The sequence below is a fragment of the Perca flavescens genome, chromosome 15 (genome assembly GCF_004354835.1).
Source record: "Perca flavescens isolate YP-PL-M2 chromosome 15, PFLA_1.0, whole genome shotgun sequence".
Taxonomy (NCBI): domain Eukaryota; kingdom Metazoa; phylum Chordata; class Actinopteri; order Perciformes; family Percidae; genus Perca; species Perca flavescens.
The window spans coordinates 27,636,688-27,658,556 of NC_041345.1; the positions used below are offsets into that span (position 1 = coordinate 27,636,688).

Sequence of the window (21,869 nt, forward strand, 5' to 3'; positions counted from 1 at the left end):
TGTGACCTCTCCCTTCCCGCTGGATTTGCCTTGATGCTTTTTCAATTTGCGTGGGCGGAGAGCGTCCGCGTCTGAACCGCGGCGGCTTACGGCTGCTCTCGCTCCTAGAGCTCGCCCCGTCAGATGCGACAAGCCATGCCGCTGTTCCACTTTGTATTTGCCACACACTCGGTGGTGGAAACTAACTGGGTACATTTACTACAATTTTGGAGGCAATTGTACTTTACTTATTTCCGTTTTATGACACTTTGTACTTCTACTCCACTACATTTCAGAGGGAATGCACTACATTTGTTTTACAGCTGTAGTTACTAGTTACTTTGATTTTTACAAATGAAGCATATGGTCAACTTATTAAATATGATGCATTTTTATACTTAAAAGGCCTACATCCCTGGGAGAGCCCTTAAAGTCTCTCCCCCAAAAGGTGTTTTTATCTTTTAGCACACAATAATAACTTATTATCTTGTGTGCATAAGATAATAATATATTGTGGGAGTGCGGAGCAAACGGGACGGAGAAGTTCAATTCAGTTGAGTCTGTTTACTCCCACTTTTTATCCACAGCTTACAGCTTCAGGTTACACTTCCAGGTTACACAGCAAACACTCACAAACCACACATAAACTGAAAATCTGACTTCTGAGTACAAATGGAACGCACTATTCTTCCACCACTGGCAACGCTGGCGTTGTGACACTAGGGATGGCAATCAATCGGTCAGTCGGTCTGTCAGTCGGTCCACCACATTGGTCAAAACTGAAATATCTCAACAAGTCTTGAATGGATTTGGTGATTAAAGTCAATGGACTTATGATCTAGCGCCACCAAGAGATCAATGTGTTTACTCATCCAGTGAAATATGTCAACATCTACTCATGGATTGGCACTACATTTTGCCCACACATTGATGGTCCCCAGAGGATGAATCCTGACTTTGTCGCTGATTCTTTGGTCAGTGATCTAGCATCATCATCAAGTCAAAGGTTTTATTTCAAAACCTTGGTTTGTCTAGCCTGACAAGCCAGACCCACATCCAGATGTTGGGTCTGGGAACTCACCATTGACGGAGCTCGATCCGAGGGGCGGGATAAACGGTTGTCTTTCAAATTCCCTCTGCACGTAATAAGATAGCGCTACAACCAGGCAGAGCAACGAAGAAGGTAGCGGAGCTAGTTGATAGATTAAACTTTTGCCGTATCCGGTCGGCAAAACTCCGAACACATCTTCCTTTTTTAAGAATGATTTCTGTGCCGTTCTTTGTTCTTTTATCAAAGAAAAGCTTAACTCCAAGTTTTCCAGAAGTCCGCTGTTCCCGGCAGCAGCAGCCATAAGCCCCGCCCACCGACTCTATACACGATGTGATTGGCCTGACCAAAATTTGTTTTTTGCAGCTTGAAAGTCAACGGAGAGTGCCCCTGGCTGCCAAATAAATTTGCTGCGACTAGGGGGAGTCTAGATTTCTAGGCTATGGTTTATCACCAAATAGCTGAAAAACCAATAACATTCCTCATCGGCCTCAGCTGTTTTTTGTGTTTACTGACAATCCGCAAATGTTAGCATACTTACATGCTAAACTAAAGCCCCTTTCACACAATGCACTGCAAACTTAAAATTGTTTAGACATTACCCGGCGGAACTGTACGTGAGAAAGCGAAAGTCCGAATTAGTTGGATCGGACAACAAACGGTCTTTACTCTGCCATTTCCCTAGAACAGTCTCGGTGTAATTACCGATTGAGCCCAAAGGATGAGAATTCACAAGTGAGTGGCGTTTCATGCCGCTCGCGCAAAACCAGGAAGAAAACAAACATCAGAGAGTGAAATCTTGAGACAAATTCAAGGAATGTTTTGTGTTAAAAAATCTCGTATTATCAGATTTTTCTTAAACTCCCAAATATCAATATCGGAATAGCCTCAGAAAATTGGTCGGGCTATACTTCAATGTCAGCCCATGGTACATGGGGGTTTTCAATGCTAAGTTCTACGGACACATTTTGATTAATACCAAAAAGTATTGAGGTTCTACGGTATACCCAGCCCTATATATTGGCACAAGCAACAAATCTAATTTAAATTCAACAAAAAAAAAAAAACAGGGATAGATAGATACGGATAGGGCTGTTTTTGTTTGCAGATCTGTATCGCCGTTTTATTTGCCTGATAACCAGTAAAGTTAATGAATTAAAAAGTGCGCTACTTTGGCTCGGCTACAGCTCTGTGTCTATCCCTCTGCTTCGGTTTCACTTACCGAGTCTGACTTAATATAACGAAAAGACTCCCTGAAAAAACTGCACTTGGTCAAGTAACAGTCTAATACATAACCCCAAGTAAAATCACAATGTGTTTTTACACTTGTGTACAGTTATACATGTGAGAAATGTCCTGGACAATCACAGAAATGTCACTGTATAACCAAAAGCTGCACTGCTGACTTTTCTCACTTGACTCCCAGTGTGGATATTATTAATTGAAACTGCTTGCTGCTATTTATAGTATTTGTTTGTTCCATTCAGCAGCTCCGTCCTAAGTGAAGCAGGGTTTTAGGGAACAGGTCCCAGTGTTTTAAAAGGAGTGTGATGGGATGTCACTGGCTGCTGGAGAGTGCATGCATTACACAAAACAAAAGGATCACAACGAATCAGCCTTCATGCAACCAAAGCTAATACCTCTTTTTTTTTTTTTTTAATGGCCCTAGTACAGATCCAGTAGATCAGCTCAGAACAATACGAATAATTTCAACATTAGCAGATGATTTTAACTCATCTGTATTCTGTAGTTGCTGTTGTGATGACTGTTTCCTTTCTATCCAGGAATGATAATATTTCTTAGAATCATTGTATCATCATCTTCATCCCACCTCCTCCTCGTCCTTTACCTTCAGTGTAAACGGCTCTGTGTGTTCTTTAAAGATTAAGGGTTGCCTCCGTGTGACTCACAACAAGAGGCTTAATGCATAGAAAGAGGAGAACATGTAAATAGTGAAAAAACTAATTTGTAATGTCTTGCATTGTTTTACACTAACCTGGGCTGCTGCGTTGCTTTTCTATCATCCAGTACTAAAGACTTGTTCTGTTATCTTACAGCATCCTTTCAAATCACTTTGGCAGCAAGAGAGACAGGGAGAGACGCGCCTGACCAGGCAACATGTCTCACATCTTAATGGTCTCACATACTAAACACATCTGCTAAAGTGTGTGTGTGTGTGTGTGTGTGTGTGTGTGTGTGTGTACTGCAGTAGCAGTAGCTCAGCGGATGACTCATCTCTGCGTTTCTATTTGAGGCGCATCAACCCCTGGAGTCACACTGCTGTCTGTGTTTGTGTGTGTGTGTGTGTGTGTGTGTGTGTGTGTGTGTGTGTGTGTGTGTGTGTGTGTGTGTGTGTGTTACTATATCTGTATCCATGACAACCTAATTACACTCAGTAAACCAGTCTGAGACAAAGGTGCCAAGAAATACCAACTAACCAATGAATTAATCTGCCATCCATCGATTCCACACGTCCACACACACACACACACACACACACACACACACACACACACACACACACACACACACACACACACACACACACACACACACACACACACACACACACACACACACACACACACACACACACACACAAAAAACAATAATATGCACATTATAAGTTGAAAAACAGTATGGAACAAAGTCTGCATATGGTCCGAGAACATTTCACAGCAGTTGATGGATTTTAAATGGATCCACCAACCCTATGTATGACAGATTTCAATCAGACAGCACTCAGTCAGTGCACAAGACACATCTGTGGCTATGTGCTGCTGCTCAATGGTTATTGGCATTGTGTTCTATGAGAGAGCCATCCTATAAAATGATTTGTTCATGTCAAACTATGTTTATGTAGAAGAACTGTCGTGCTCTGTTCTTTTACTCTATGACTGGGGATTAAGAAGAACGCAAGGAATATTTCATGTTTGCTACAATGTTGCACTCTGGTCCCCAGAGGATGAATCCTTGTGACTTTTTCTCTAGGGCCACCAAGGGTTTGGCATAAGGTGCTATTGAGTTAAATATATCAACTACTGGATGGATTCCCATGAACCTTTTTACATACATTTAGCCCCCCCTCCCCTTTGGATGAATAGCAATAACTTTGGTGATCCACTCACATTTCCTCCAGTGCCAAAATCAGGTCAAAACATGTCAAATACTTGATTGGTTTATGAGCAAGGATCATCGAAGGAATTGCAAAACTGACAATTTTAAAAAGCTTCCGTAGGGCCCTACATTAAGTCAGTGCTAAAAACTATCTGAAAATAGATCTGAAAATATGACTACGTCTAAGTTTTCAACCGCCCTTCTGTAGGTTTCCCATTAGCGGCAGCTGTATTTTGTGCTAAGTGCTAAATAGCATGCTAAAATGCTTGTGACCATGGTAAACATTTTAGCATGCTAGCATCATCATTGTCAGCATTAGAGATGCACCCATCGAAGATGTTCAGCTTGATCGGCCGTGACCGATCAGTCAGCTGTAGCCAACTCTGTGCAGGTCAAATTTACACACATGCACAGTAGAGCGTAAAGCAGCACAGACAGTAACCAACTGTTGTCACAGCCACACACACACAGCAATGCCAACTCGCCGACTTTCTCACTAGGATAGGCGACTTCTCGGAGCCTCATAGAGACTATAATGCAGTAGTTAAATAAGTAGGTGGGTTGTTTGGCTGGCAGCCGGCGCATATTAAAAGCTCTGGGCTGCTGGGTGCGCTAGCTAGCTAATTATTGTCTTTGTGGTCTGATAAACAGTAAATTCATAACATTCTGTGCCCAATATCACAGTTTTCCAAGCTACTGTACCTATCATATTTTGCATGAAAAGTACTGAAAGATTCAAATGTGAACGGTACTCAACCCTAGTTCAGAGCTTCTCACATTAAAAAAATTGGTTGCCACAGACATAAATAATATTCAACCATATTACTTACACACACACACAGACACACACGTCACTGGAGGGCAACAAAGAGAAGCACATACAGTGTGATGATGATATGACTGATTCTAATATTGACTCAGCATCAGCTGGAAAGCGCTGCCATAAGGCTTCAAATATTCCAGTCCTACTCAGACTATTTACCCCCGGTCAGTTAACGGAGCTGCTGGCTCAATAATGTTCCCCACAATATAACTGGCTGAGCTTGACAAGTGCAACGGCAAACCACACAACGGAGTAATCCAACCCAGAGGAAAAAAAGGTTAAAGCTTGCATTGCTCATAGGGATTCAACTGGGAGGTCAAAACTCTGACACGGTAAATACAGAGTTCTTTAAAATACAGCACATACAGTACACCTAACAGCCAACACAGGTCATTTACATGCTTATATCAGGGTTTCTACAGGTTTCACCAATTCCAATTTAAGACTTTTTAAAGACCGTTTTGAGGCCATTATGAATGAAATTTCAGACCTACAGTATACCATGACATCGAAAAAAAGAAAAGAGTGAAACAATTCCCCAATTTTTTCATTGGCATTATAGGACTGGTGACTACTGGATTGGCTGCAAAATAAGTTGCATGTTGGGTTTCATTTGTAGTCGTAAAACAGCAAATTATATTTGGACTAGAGACAGAACGAACTACAACACCACAGAATAAAAAAAAATAAAAAAATTTAAAAAAAACTATGAAAACTAAGACCTGTTGAAAATGATTTTGAGACCAGAACACAATACTTCAATTTAAGACTTTTTAAACATTTTTATTTTTGAAATTGTTAAGACCGCGGAAACCCTGTTTCATACAATAACAGTAACTCTGGATACAAAAAAAAAAAAAAAAAAACAGGAGACAAAACAGAAGAAAGTAACACCAATGACAGCCCAGGCATTCAAACTAGCGCTGGCCAGTCCCAAGCCAGTCACCCAAACGCTACCACCACCAACCAGTATATACGCCACAAAGGCACCTGTCTCACTCCGGTTACACCAGCGCTGACCGCAGCAGCTCTTTGTGTCTTACCTGAGGTGTGTGATGAATTCATGAAGGTTGAACCTGGACTTCCCTCCCCGATCCTTCCACCGTGTGTATGTGTGTGTGTGTTTGTGTTAAAGTGGGTCCTCGGAGTCGGCCATGTGTCGAAGGAAATGCAACGGACAGGCAGGCAGACGTATCAGGCTTTCTTCTCGATGTCAGGTTTCCTGTAAAAGAGAAGAAAGATTTTTTTTTTTTTAGCACTTGCTATTCACCCGTTTATTTTTTCTGCCATGATTTAGCAATTATGATTTAGCAACCGGAAGTGGACACGGCAGGTGTGTCAGGCTTTCGGAATTTGTCCCCATGTTGAAACGGTGATAGTTGCTAATATTTTTTTTGCCTTTCTTAAAAAAAACAAAAAACAAACAAAGGTGAAAGGAAGGGATTGGTGCGTTTACCTGCTCCAATATGCATTTCCGATGTTAGCAGCTAACTAGCATTTTGTAACTACAGTACGGACCTAACCCAGCGGTACTTCCAAGACCACACAACATTTAATTCTTGGTAGGGTTGCATGTTATCTTTTTAAAAAAGCCTGCTCATGATAGCAAATCCAACTTGTAGTGTTCTCATACTGTGTGGAGGCTAAATTGTTAGCAGCGCTTTCCTGGATATGAGGTAGTTTACACTTCAGCACCTGTCTGAGATTGCATTCCATTCTTAAGAGGTGGGGAAAAAAAAAATAGAAAATAGTATATATCGCGATTGTTTTGCAACAATTTTAAACTCGCTTCTTTCCACTAGAATTAGGGTTGGGTATTGTTTTTTTTTTTCCGATACCGGTGCTTAAAGAGATACTTTTAAAACGGTGCCTTGTGCTAAGGCCATATGGTAAAAATTTTATGATTTAATAATAATGTAATAACTTATAACAATAACTTATTTCACCAGTAAATTGCTGTTGAACGACAAAAAAAAACCACCAGATGGGAAAAGGGCATTTAACAATAACTTTGAATGCACTATGAGGCTGTAGGTTACCAGTTTCGTTGAACGCACCGTGTATGTTTTTCCAACAACGGCAGCTGCAGATTGTTACGTCCCGCCGTCGGAATCCTCTACAGTGAAATACAGTCACAGTTTACACTGTTTAACTTTAGCTGTCAGCATTTTAACCGTGTTTACTCCAGCTGCTAGCTAGCGGTAGGCTAACATTACCTGCTGTCAATTGTAGTGTTAGCTAGCATCCAGTGCATCAATGCTTCTGTTGCCTCTAACGTCCGTTTCGGAGCAACAGAGAAAAGCGCCGGCATTTCAGTGGCACCGAAATGAGGCACCAAAATCTGCGTTGCTATTGGGTCCAGTAGATACCGGTCATTAAGGCACCGGTGCCGTATTAGCACCGGGTTCGGTACCCAACCCTAACTAGAATTGATTTTTATTTTACCACTGTTTCACCTTAAGATTTTCTGTTAATACGGTAACGCTGACAGCGACTACATCATATCCATTCCCAGCAAAAAATGCTGAAAATACATGTCATGTACTTCTTCAAAAATGAAATGAAATGTGATGGGCATTTTTTTTTGTCAACAATTTTGCTTTTAGATATTGTCTCATGATACATTGTCTCTGGAAGGACATGATTTAAATTTTGTTTTTGTTAAAGAAGGAAAAAAATAATTCGCAATACCCAATACTATTGAATCACAATATTTTTAGAATTGCAATACAAATTGAATCCTCCATGTATCGTGAAAGAATCCAATTGGAACAAAAGCATATTCTCCCAGCCATAACATTCACCAATCACATCGGTTAGTCCTCAATCCTAAAGGCCTTTTTTTTTTTCTAAAAAAATAAAAAAGTTGAAACATACTGTTTGAAATACGAGCCTAAATCCAACATCTGTCTCGCTTGTCCGAGTATGAAAGCTAAGCAGCCAAACTGGGTTATGTTGTACCATGTGAGAAGGAAAAGCTTAGCACAACTCATTTTTTACTCCTACATGGGCAGTTATTAGGGAAAGGTTTATAAAGACGGTGTGAGTACTTGCTGTTGAGCCCAAATGGTTTTTCCACGAAAAATGTGTTCCTGCTCAGTGTCTATTGTTGTCTTGCCATCGTCCAAGGAAACAATAGAGGAAGAAATGAGCTTAATGAATGACCGGCATTCTTTTGTGGAGTACAACAACTTTTTGTAGCCGGTAGAAGCATTTGGTCCCAGACGATTAGGTCGTATCCAACCATTGTGATCTTTCAGTCTGTCCAACTTGTACTGTACATGTTGTTTTGCTTTTTGAATGACTATGGCTAGCCTGAAAAAAAAAAAAAAAGCCTTTAGGTCCACTGCACCTTGGTCTCTTTATCCACAGCAGAAAAGCCCAGGTAAAACTAAACATAAATAAAGACTCTGTCCCAGCAATAACAGCGATGCAAAAAAGCAGCAGTTAGTCTAAAGCGTGAGTTATGCCTCTGCTTTAAATCTGCGCCGTGGCTACGTACGTAGGCACGTGGAGACACGGACGGATAAACAACGTGAAATCAAGGAGAGGGTTGACTTGTCCTGCTAGACAGATGTCCCACCGTGGTCAAAAAGCACAGGGGGAAGACACTTTTGGTTCTCTCACTATGGCTTTGGAGTCGGTCCTCGCTTCGAAGCTAATCGCTGTCGCTCTCTCTCACACACACACACACACACACACACACACACACACACACACACACACACACACACACACACACACACACACACACACACACACACACACACACACACACACACACACACACACACACACACACACACACACACACACACACTAACTTCCCCAGTATTTTTTTTTTTCATCAGTGTTATCAGTTTACCAGAGTCCAGGGTGAGGGTCCAAAACGAACGCCACAATAGACAACATTATGGATAGAGCAGGCTAACTTCAGCCCGTATGGATATTATTAAATACTAGGGGTGTAAGAAAAAAAAATCAATACACTTGAGTATCGCAATATTTAATTTTGCAATGCTGTGTCGATTTTCAAAACCACAATAATCAATTTCATTTTTTTTTATTTTGTTTAATTTTTTAATAGCTAGATTGCTATGCTGAGATGCACCACTAGTGTCCTTGCCTAACAGTCCCTAGCAGTGCCTGACTTTTTGCTAGAAGCTAACGTAGTTATGGCTGAACTTTGGCCTACTTTAGCATAGCAATATTTTAATCAGGAGAGACGTCGTTTGCAGATATGCAAAGATATTTATTGTACAAAGTCTTTTGGAGATTGGACTCCATCGAAATAATCTTCTTAAAGGGGTAGGGAATAGGAACATAACCCCCCCCGATGGAGCCCAGACACTGGTGGCGGCGGTGAAGAGACCAGAGACCGGACCGAAGAGGTAGCGGGGCGGTCAGCCGGAGAAACACAACTACCGGAGGAGGCAGGGGAGGAGGAGGGCCGAGCGCTTTGCCTGAAACGACAGCTGACAGCACAAGAAGAGAACAGATTTAAAGCAGAGTTGTAAGGCTGTGATTGGCCCTTGAATCTCTTGGCCGAGTCGGATTGGTTTAACTGACACGTCACTTCTTGAACAGCTGATTTAAGAATGAGTAGTGATTGGGGTAATGACGTCTTCCTGAAAGAATTTGCGCTGAGCTTCATTAGCTAACCACAATCCCAAACTGTTTGATTTTCTGTGACTTCTTTGACTTTTATGAACATCGTGTCTTTTTTTTAAATATTAGTTTTTCTAAAATGATAGTTAAAGATGGTTTTTGTTTGGCAAATTTAGACTTAAAAGGTATAGTGGAGGATTTTCTTTTTCCGGGTGGATCATCAAGACTATTGGTCCTCCTGGTTGTCAATCATTCTGGTGATATGTTTACGTAAGGCCGTCGTACGTGCACGTCCCTAGCTTTCAGGTGTATATGTGTGGTGAGCTGGAGCTACGGTTTCAGCCATTCATTGAAGCTTTTGGGAGAATATTTCACACGCTGGCGTGCGCTAAAAGCACAGGTTGGGCTTCCCACTGATGCGTCAGTCGTGAAGTTTCTACTCCACAGGTAAAGTTTGGCTATTTGGAGAAATCCATTTAAAATCACTGCTAGTAAAAGTTGATGTAAGCTATGATTAGCGATGCTAGCCCTGGCACACGTCACGCACCGCGCACACACGGTAAACATCTCAATTTGTGAAAAAGTGCAAATTTTCTTTTGGAAAGTAGGCTTGTATGAGCCATGCCGACAGCAACTTGTAAACAGTGCACTCTCGTGCACACGTTTAATAGGCGTTCCCTCTCTGGAGCAGGCAGAGTGTTGCGCATGTGCATTTTTTCAAAAAGTACAGAGGGCGGTTCTTTTCTAAAATTTGGGAAAATCCTCCACTATACCTTTAAGTAACATAATCAAATGAATGATGTAGCATTTATTTGTCTTCATGGAAGCGTAAGAAACACAAGTGACTTTAGTGAGGTCACTGGGTTACAGTAAAACACTAGTGATGTCATAACACGTGATGTCACTGGGTTACAGTAGAACATTAGTGACCTATGCACTCTATTATGTATAGCACACACAGTTGCACTACAGAATCTTTGCACAATCCACTTTTGTAAGGTATTGTAATGTGTATGATGCATAGATTTTGAATGCAGTTGCTTTCATTTCTTATCTAATTATTATTTGTTTCATTATAATTAGTTTTATTACCCATAGCATGTCTACTTCCTCTCTGGAAAATGAATAAAGTCTGATCTATTTGGATCTTATCTTGTGTTTTAGACGGACGTTTTGTTCGTTATTACATCCTGATCCTGACCAAATGATATCTGATTTCACTTCTTTGAGTCATAACTTTTTATAACCCTCCCTCACCTCGCTGTTCAGTCTCACTGTTCTACATGTCTGAATGACTCCTCCGTGTGTTTTCATGCCCTGAACCAACACTGTCTCCGAACAGGAATAACATCACATTAAGGAAACAAGCTGCACCCTGTTGCTTACTGGGGCACCCTGGTCCTCTGGCGCCACCCAATGGTTTTGTAGAGTATTCTGTGTGGGTATGCAAGTATGAGAGAGAGAGAGAGAGAGAGAGAGAGAGAGAGAGAGAGAGAGAGAGAGAGAGAGAGAGAGAGAAAACACACAGACAAACGCCAGACTCAGACAGCCATAATAATTGTTGTTGAATGAATGTCGGACGGCCTTTGTGTGTGTAGACCCGGGTCTGTGTGTCACAGGTGAGGCTCAGGCTACTTATGTTTCGCTTTGAGTCCCCTCACACACACTCATTTGTTCCACACACACACACACACACACACACACACACACACACACACACACACACACACACACACACACACACACACACACACACACACAATAGCAGTCCCTCTGGGGTCTGCTGGCTCTGAGCCCAAACTCAGATCTGAGTCATTTAAAGCTCTTACGGCGGGAGGGGGCATCTCATTGTGTGTGGATTCTTTACCATCACCATCATCCTGTCACCACTGTATGCTGGCCTTTAACTGCAGTTGAACTAGTGTCACATTGCCAGACCTTCCTCCACAGCACTGCGGAGGAGGGTCTGGCTAGTCCACGCAGCATTCCCGGGATGGGAGAAAAACGTGCTCTGGTTTATTGGCATTTCTTTAAACCAATTGCAATAGTCATGGGCGGCACTAAGCGCCGGACAGAGCCACGGCGCCGCTGCTAAATAGCCTCGGGAAGGAACGTGTTTTGGTGGAACATGTGTAAGTTCAAAAGTAGTTTTAGTCGTGCAACAGAAAACTCAGATTGGACAGATAGTCTAGCTAGCTGTCTGGATTTACCCTGCAGAGATCTGAGGAGCAGTTAACCATAGTCCTCAGAAATCCACCGCAGTTTAACATTACAACACAAAGCGAGCCGAAGGAAACAGACATCGGCGAAAAAAAAGACATGCATCCGGCGGAATTTCCTGCGGCACCGGAGCAATCCCGGAAGTGGAACGTCAAGGATATACACTATTTTAAGAGTAAAGACACAGTTTTATGAACTTTTAGAGGATGTTTGCTCAAATTGCATGGGCTTGGTTAAATCTGAAGTTATCATGTTGGGGGATTTTAACACTGATTCTCAGTTCTCAGTTTCTGGGTATAAAGCATTGATGAATTTCTGTCGCTCCTATAGTTTACATCAGCTGATTAATGAACCTACACGTGTGTGCTTTACCACCCAAACCATGATTGACCTTGTCCTAGTGTCAGACAAATCTAGGATAACAGAAAACGGGGTTATAAAATATGGGTTTAGTGACCATTCTATTATTTTTTGTACTAGAAAGATTAAGCAAGCAGTGCTCAACTGCTTCTGAATACTGAAAAAGTATAACAAAGAAGCATTGAATGGCTGTTTAAATAAAACAAACTGGTCTACGGTTTTGCAATGTAGTGATGTGGACAGTGCATGGTGCTTATTTAAAAGTATGTTTTTAGAAGCTGTAGATAAAATAGCCCCATATAAAGAAATTAGAATAAAGCAGAGAACAGAACCCTGGGTAAATGATCATGTCCTTGAGGCAATTAGGATGAGAAATAGGAAGTATGGTAAATTTAGAGAAAACAAGGATGAGGAGAGTTGGGCTGATTATAAAAAGGCAAGAAATGAAGTTAACAGATTAGTGGTCAATATTAAAAAGGCATATTTTAATGAAATAATTGCCGAATATAAAAATGATGAAAGTTATGGAAAATCCCTTAAGCAACTTGGCTACAGTAAAAAGGTTAAAAACAAAAAAACACTAATATCACTCTAGATCTTGGCAATAACATTACATACGAGAAGGAGATAGTGGCAGATAACTTTAATAAGTATTTATCATCTGTTGCCAGGAAGCTTGTGGAAAAGTTACCTGGCCAGACTGGTTAATATGGTAAAAGTCATGTGCAGGACTTTTACTCTCAGTTAGGTGTCCAGGCGGGGAGTTTCTTTTTTGAAAAGGTGAGGGAGGCACTTGCTCTTGAGAAGCTGAAGAGGCTTGATGGCTCTAAAGCCACAGAATTAGATTCTATTCCATCTAGATTCGTGAGGGATGCCACTGAGATAATTACTCCGAGCATTACTCATATTGTAAACAGGTCGATAGAACAAGGATATTTTCCCAATGACCTCAAGATGGCCAGAGAGATTCCATTATATAAGAAAGGGAGTAAACTAGACCCTGGTAATTATAGACCTGTCTCAATTCTTGGTTGTCGGTCAAAGATAATTGAAAGGATCATTTTTGAACAGATTGATAATTACTTAAAATCACAAAACCTACTTTATGAGTTCCAGTCTGGCTTTCGTAAATCACATTCTACGGATTCACGTTTATTGTTTCTAACTGACTATATAAAAAAGGAGGTAGATAATGGAAACTTCTGTGGCATGGTAATGTTAGACTTACGCAACCAAAATAAATGGACTGTGGGGTACCTCAAGGGAGTGTTTTGCGTCCACTTTTCTTTCTGCTATATATAAATGATCTTAAGTCTGCTTGTTCATGCGGTCTTTTTTTATATGCAGATGATTCTGTGCTGGTTGTTTCTCACAAGGATAAAAATGTGAAAGCACACTTAGCGCAGAACTTCTAAATGTTAGTATGTGGATGGCTGATAACAGATTATCATTTCATTTAGGGAAAACTGAATCTATATTGTTTGGAACAAAGATAAAGTTAAAGAAAGCCTCACGTTTTAAGGTCCTAGCTGGAGATACTGTAATTATTGCCAAGGAATCATGGATGTATGTTAGATTGCCAGTTATCTGGAGTAGGTCAGGCCCAAAAGGTAATCACTAAAGTAAATCAGAGAGTTTGCTTTATGGCCAGAATATCAAAGTTTTTGAATGAAAAAACTAAGCTAATTCTGGCAGGAGCTTTAATTCAGCCTTATTTTGATTATGCCTGTGGCTCATGGTACAATGGTGTCACAGGGAACCTGAAACATAGGCTTCAGACGTCTCAAAATAAATGAATAAGGCTTATTTTAGACCTTCCCATAAGAACTCATCTGGAATCTTCCCACTTTGAAAGGGTGGGATGGTTGAAAGTTGAGGATTGAGTATCTCAGTAGCAGCTGTGTATGGTACGTAAAATTGTTTATGGAGATGTGTAGAAATTATTTTAAGAGAGTAAATGAAGTTCACAGGTACTCCACTAGGGGAAGCTCAACAGATTTTGTACCCCCCAGAGTTAAAACTAATCTGGGTTAATTTCCTATACGTCACTTGGGGAGGAGAGCGGACGGCGGCTCTGGGGACGGACCTTCAGTTAGCGGCTGTAGCGGGTCGAATTCAGCCAGCGCAAAACCCAGCACCGGGGGTCTCGGTGGGCTGGTGGACCAGTGGGTCCAACCTGTGAAATAGCAGCAACAGAAAGTTTGCAGATCCAGTAGGGAGTTGGGTCGTTACGGGATCATCCATCTTTCTTCTAACGCCAATCCCCTAACTCCTAACCCTACTATTTAACCATAACCCTTTCTAATCCTAAACTAATCCTGGAGAAAACACTGAATCATTAGTTGCAGCCCTAGTCCGGTTAGTTGTCACATTTTAAATTGATGATGCACAATGAAGACAAACAAAACCTTAACTTGGATTGAAATTTAAGATCTGAACTAATAAAACAATAACAACTATAATAAGCCTGGTCCCAACTGGTCTGTCTATTTTGGGAGAACGCTGCATTTACAGTATGTGGCTCTTCTCCAACCCTGCTAACTCTCAAAAGAAGACACAGGAAGTCCACGTGTCACAACAGCAATTTGGCTGGCCTAACAATGTCAGGGCCACAGTGTCAGGGCCTAGATTATGGGATGAAATACTGTGGGGGAGTGCATGTTTGTGTGTGTCTGTACTCAGATTATGGAGCTAACTAGCTGTAACAGACTAATCGACTACCCCATTAGCCTAATGACGTGCACACAAACACACACACACACACACACACACACACAAGTACACGTGCACAAGCGCACACAAACACACACACAAAAAGAAAGGCTTTAAAAATAGAATAGAACAAGCTACAACTTGAGTCATGTATCTAAAGCATCAAGAAATACAGAATCTCTCACTCTCTCTCTCTGTTGCCTCCTCCTCTTCACACCAATATTTCCTAAAATACCTGGTCCCTCCCATTCTGGAGAGGAGCAGGAAGTGCTGCCTGGCAACCAGGGAGCTGGCTGCCAGGGTAACAGTTCACCTGAGCACCATACACCTAAACAAACAAGCAAGTGTGAGCGAGGGAAGGTGAGAGAACGGGATGTAGAGTTGCAGTCCAAGTCGGTCTTGTTTATACCCTATAGTCTGTATTGCCTGCCGAAACCACATACACACACACTCAACTGTTCAACCATGACTATGTATCTCTCTCTCTCTCTCTCTCTCTCTCTCTCTCTCTCGTCAGAAAATGCATCCACAACTGGATAATCGACTAATGATAGGCTGTGGAGGAAAGTAGACTACACCAAGTTATGTTTTTTTTAATAAGACTTTCCTCTAATCTTTGCCTTCATTTTGTAAAGTACTGACTCATTTTATTTCCCCAGGACTGTGGAAATTATTTAAGTATAACAAAAAAAAAATGGCCACTTGGGGGTAGCGGAAACAGATTGTTTAAAACTATACATTGACATATTATCCCCTTTTTAAGTTTAGGTTTTGGGCAGGAATATTAATGGAAAGGTAAATTACTTACAGTGTATGTTTGAGAAGATTGTAGTTGTTGTAATCATCCCTTCTGTTCACCCTGGCCATGAAGTGGTCCCTTCCCACAAATGGGGAAAAAAAATCCCTAATCTTTAATCAACTGGGATTAATTGGGTATCTTCCTTCCAGCTGTTGCATGAAGGATTAATTGCTATAGACGTATTGTCAACTAGAGCTATCAGTCTTCCTTTATAATACCATTCAAATTTTTATTTTATTTTTTAAATATTTGAATAATTTTTGAATATTTAATGCTTAAATTAAGCCTGTGATTAATATGTACTACACTACTCAGGCTTATGCATTGTCATTGCCAGTATAAGCATGTTGTTGTTACACGTTCTGTCCACTAGAGGGACTTCCAACATCGTTAGCCAACATATTTATAAAAAAAAATAATTTTAAAATCACATTCAAATAGTAATATCAGCATTCCAATAGTACTGATTTTTTTACTATTCGTATTATATTTGACTTTCGGAATTCTTAAAATACTGTAAAGTTGGCACACTGAAATTGGCTAACTCAGACTGCTGAAGATTGCTATTTTGTCCCTTACGTTATTACAGTGTATTCACATTAGGAAGTGTTTGCTTGCCGGGTTGAAAGCAAAGATCCTCTATACTAAAGTGCATTTCAATTAGCGCCGATGGTATGAAACGGTACACACTTCCTGTCTCCTAAATGGATGGAATATTTGTATAATTTAAGAATATTTTCTTTTTCTAGCATTACATATTTAGACAGCTAAAAGCCATATTTAGGGGCCCTTGGTTAGTTCACTTGATAGAGCACGCGCTTTTATGCAGAGGCTCAATCGTCCTTGCAGCGGCCGCAGGTTCGGTTCCAACTTGCGGCCCTTTGCTGAATGTCATTCCCCCTCTTTCTCCCCTTTCGTATCTAAACTGTCCTAGCAAATAAAAAGGCCTACAATGCCACAAAAAATAAAATAAAAAGACTCATAAAAAAAAAAAGAAATACATATTTAGCATCACATAGATTAGTTTTGTTAGGGCGTTCACAAACGTTAGCTGACGATAGCTTATTAATATTTACTTTGGTGACTATGGGGTGAAAGTCTCCTAAAGAGACGTGGCGGCCCACGTGACACAGATACGGGAAACAACTGAGTTTCGGTTCTAAACTGTCTCGGTCAACCGCACTGTGAAAAATCTAAAAATCCGTCAAGATTTTTTTGTCAAACTATTTCCAAGCAACTCCAACGTTGACATATGACCTAGAATAGAACAGAAAAAAACAGAATACGCTAGGCGTCATAAAAAATCTGGACACTGAAGGTGAAAGTCAGTGGCATGACCCTTTGGGATTAAGTAAAAAATAAAATGTGCATGACAGAGCTACAAATGCCTTCCCTCCAACCTTCCAAAAAAATATCATTGGCTGGAATGATGGTGCACTGTCAAGGGAATGGATACAATGTTTGAAGATGGTACCCCAAAAGGTTGCTCATCAGAAGTGTTGGGAAGGTTACTTTGGGAACGTAATGGGTTACCGATTACAGGTTACCCTATTTTAGGGCTGCATAATATGAGGAAAATATGCGATATGTGACAACGTTATTACTTGCAATAAAGAGACAGATATTAAAGTGTACTCAGTAAGTACTCAAAAATGTACTCAGCATTTCTGCTTTCAGTGTTCTGCTAAAATACAACAATTTGATTGTTGAATTTAAAACAAATGAAAAAGGAAATGATTCCCAACATTCTTCTATTGGACAAACTGAACATTGAATTGAATATAAAAAGGAGGCACCATTAAAAAAAGAAGTTACTTTTTTGAAAGTGCAGTTTCCTACTGATTAAAAAATGTCTTTCACGATACGTTTATTGATAATATTGCAATGATGATAAAAAAAACTATTATGACTATATTATATTGTGCAGCCCTACCCTATTTAAAATGTAATAGCAGTGCAATTATTTCAATAACTTTATCAAAGTAGGGTAACTTATTACATTTGACTACTTTGTGATTACTTTTCTAAATTTCTAATGAATGTTTTCAACTGTTCAAATGTTTAAACCGGACAGTGTTAACCTTTCAGCAGTACTCAACACTGACTACTGTCAAACTCCGTTAAAATCCTTCATCATCAACATGACTTAAGACATTGTGCACCTGCAAAGCAACAACATTAATATTATTCAACGTATAGCCTAGCTTTTTACAGAAAATATTCAGATGTAACCCCCCAATGTAAACATCAACATTTTCATAGGTAAGTGTAATTTCATTACACATCGTTTTCCCAGTAACTGTTAACGGTCTCATCCACAGCGATGCGGAGTAAGGTCCAGACCTTACTTCTCCACACACATTCTGGGATAGGAGAAAAAAAATGCTTTGGGTTGTTTGCATTTCTTTCAACCAATCACAATCGTCTTGAGCGGCGCTAAACCACGGTGGCTCTGCAATATAGCCTCGGGAAGGAACTTGTTTTTGGTGGAACATTTGCACCATGATAAAAGAAAACGCCAAATAACAGAATTATGAAGTTAACAGTTTGTGCACAATACAGCACCGTGGGCTATTTAAATTAGCTGGATACATGGTTAAACGTAATTTGCTTTTACCAGGGTATTGCCCTGTGTAACGTTAGGCTACTTTGTTTTAGGCGTGCAGCTTGTTAGCTCGAACTTTGTTGTTGTTTCCCGAAAACGAACAGAGTTTGCAAGGCGAGGGACATCCGGCGATTATCCCGAAAAAAGAATCGCCAACGATCAAGACTAAACAACGGGAAACTGAAAAAAGGGTCGCCCCCGACTGGTACAAGTCATTACTCAAACTAGGAATGTTCATTAATAATCGTTAATCAATCCATCACAAATTAAAATTGACATTATAGGCAGGGCCACTGAGGATTTGGCCCCCCTGCTAGCGTGGCTGGGTCGCATGTTACACAGAGAAGCAAACTTCCATGGCTACAGTGCTAACCATCACCGACAAGGCTTCCTGAGCCATCCTGAAGAACTCTGGATTTACCATTTTCCGGTGGAAGTGCAAAGTTAAAAAGATTCCCCCGAGGCTGGCAAAGTTACAGGATTTGCTAGGCCATTTCCCAATTCCCTTTAGTCGCATGACAGAAAATCAAACAACAACTATTTTTGTCGATCAATTGGCCATTTCTTCGCTTTGAAAGCAAAAATGACAAACATTGTTAAGTTCCAGCTTTTGTTCTTACATAGTACATGGTCTGGCAATGTACCTCTCATGGAAGGATGTTGCGTCATTCTTAACTACTACCTTGGGCAAAATCATCGGTTTAATAATTACTTGGTGACACATATGCACTTAATGTTTCTGTTGATGAAAAACATACAGCCTACAACTTATGGAAGCCCCCTTATTCCATTTAAAAGCATTTGTGGATATTCTAAATCTCAGTAGCAAAACTGCTTTTCACTGGCAGCTCCATGCCGAGTCGGGATTGTAGGTGTTTTTACAGCAGCAGATAAACATGCTGACTGGGGAATTTGTGCCACTACTCGACAGCAGGGCAAATCATTGACATTCTTCACCCTCGACCAAGGTGTGTCAATGAGTTGAACTCCAGCTTTCAGTACTTTCAGTACAAAAGATGTCTATTGTTTGGATCCCCTGGTCGCCCAAAAGGATTTGTCACCAAGGTTAGCGGCACTAACTGCTATTGCAGAGGAGTTTCACATATTGTGAGAGGAACGGTAAAAGAAGACTAAGACCAGGGCTCAACAATAAGGATTACCCAATGGCCCGGGGCAAGTAAAACGCCACATCGGGCAAGTAAATAATAGCGTGGGTACCGCAGTTTCTCCTCAGTGACAAATGCCGACGAAAGCCCCGACATCTGATTGACAATGGAAACTGCGTTCCCGCGTGTCCTGTGAAATATAACAGCTACAGTAGGTTGGAAAATAGCATTATGGAACTTGATGAATTTACTGTTCGTCAGAACCAAGGTGAGACAAGAAGCTGACGTTAGCGAACGCTGCGGTCCCTCTGACTCCCCGCTGCAGGACACGCTGTATTCCCCTGACACGCTGTATTAACGTTACGGTTTAAAACGTTTTCCAGGTTAGTGGGGGTGCATAATAGCCTGGGAAAACCCTGACGAACATCCGGCAAATTTGAGATTTGCTCTGCAAGTCAGTCTGGCCAAGAGCCCATTCAAGCCCACTTCCAATTTTTCCAAATCGAGGCACCAATCACAACCGTTGACGATGACAATGGCGCAGCGACGGCGAGCAGCTTTTTGTTTACATTCAACATGGCGGCCACCGATGCGCAGCAACACCGTTGATGCCGCTGTTGCTGCTACGTCACCCGGATCGTTGGTCTGATCGGTTGAAGGACTATCCAATTGCGCCCAGAGGCATTTGAGCGGCGTCCGTTGGTGACGCCCCTTTGGAAATGGGCTGCTGAATGAAGCTTGCCCAGACCCACTCTCAGTCTGGTGTTAACCAGGCTAGGTGCATAACTTACAGCTCATAACATGAAAAATGTATTAATATCCCCTCAGCATTTTGTTTTGATCTTAAACTATATGTAAAATGAGTGGTGATGTTATATAACCTGTTTCACGTAATGTTCTAAGCAGGGTCCAAAATTAACATTCGCCACTCACCAAATGGGGGTACATTTTCCATTTGGAAATCTGCCAATTGTATCTGAAATTGTCCGATTGTAACCACAAAATCTCAAAAAGAGATGTAGGGCTGAGCCATATAGATACCAGATACTTGGGCTGGGACGATATGCTTTTGCCCCGATTCGATTCTTTCACCTGTATTGCGATTCAATAGTATTGAGATTTTATTTTTTTTTCCCTTCCTTAACAAAAACAAAAGTTCAATAATACACTTATAGAGCCAATATATCATGACAAATTTCAAAAACTAATTGTTTTCTAAAAAGAATGCACATTACAGGTCAGTCAGTCAGTCTGACATTTATTTATTTTGTAAAGAAGTAGACAACTTGTATTTTCTGCTTTTTCTGACTTTGGTCTGTTTTGCTGGAAACAGATATGATGTAGTCGCCGTCCGTATAAACAGAAAATATTTAGGTGAATCGAGTCTGGGTAAAAGAATACATTTTAAAAATCGGCGCAAAAAAAACAAATCACGAAACATACGATTTTCAATTTTATTTCCTACCCCTACCAGACACCTGGACCTATTTTAAAGCAAGATTGGTCAACCTTATCAAAATCACAGGGACTTACAAAATGATGGTTTTGCAACTATTTTGGCCCATTTGCATCAGGCTGAATTATAGCCAATGCACAAAAACATCACAGAGAAAAATATTACCTGTCAGCTATGCCCTTTCGCTCTCCAATTCGCTCTACAAAAGGATATTCTCCAGGGCCATACTGGCCCCTGGCAACCCAGGTAGGTGTCATGTGCCAAGACAACATAGCAGTTGATATGAAGTTTGACAGCAAAATATACAACACTGTGCAAGAGATATCTCAGCTGGGAGATGACATGGGGAATAATGCCATCATGTTTGCTATAGTTCATGCTAAGCATTAACATCAACATTTGGAAAATGCTTCTGTCCTAACTGCCAATGCAATTGCAGGAAGACTCTTTAAGATTAGCAACATTGTGAGCAATGTACCCATAAGTCATTTCTAATAAGGGACCTCATTCATAAATGTAAGTGTAGACTGGACAAGCTAATGTATACCAAAATACTACACACATTGCTGGTTTATAGCCGTCCTTTAAGCTTACAGAGGATGAGTTATGGTACGCATTTGCTCCTGGCAGTAGCTGTTGTGTTACTAGGTTATTTGGTTGGATGTTCTACACTGGTAACTTGGCTTGACACTGCTAGCTGCTAGCCATCCACTAAAAATCCTGAGGATGTTTAATTTCTATCCACTGCTTAACTTTTGATTGTCAGTTGTTAGTTGTGCCCTAGTTAGCTGCTAACTCAGCTATTAAGTTAACTCCTGGTTAATAACTGCAAGCACACAGGTTTTTGTTTTGTTGAAGCAAATAATGGCATGCTGTGCAGTGTTACCTGTTCGGTAACTTAGCTAGTTAGCTGTTGTATCTGTCAGGTGTCAGCGTAACGTTATGTCCTTTTGCTAGCTATAGCATTTTGATAAGTGTTTCTAAGTTAGCTTCTGCGTTAACTGTATCGTAGAAGTGCATGCAATGGAAGCACAAA

The 21,869-nt window shown here is 40.8% G+C and overlaps 1 protein-coding gene across 5 annotated transcripts in view; it reads right to left on the minus strand.

The window, feature by feature from the left end:
* hdac5 (histone deacetylase 5) overlaps positions 1-21,869 on the minus strand; it is an 82,627-nt gene that overhangs the window by 60,375 nt on the left and 383 nt on the right. For all 5 annotated transcript variants that reach the window (XM_028600175.1, XM_028600179.1, XM_028600173.1 and 2 more), the window contains exon 2: positions 6,011-6,189. In XM_028600175.1, coding sequence (XP_028455976.1) covers positions 6,011-6,032 — 22 coding nt within the window. In that variant the 5' untranslated portion in view covers positions 6,033-6,189. The remainder of the gene's footprint in view (positions 1-6,010; positions 6,190-21,869) is intronic.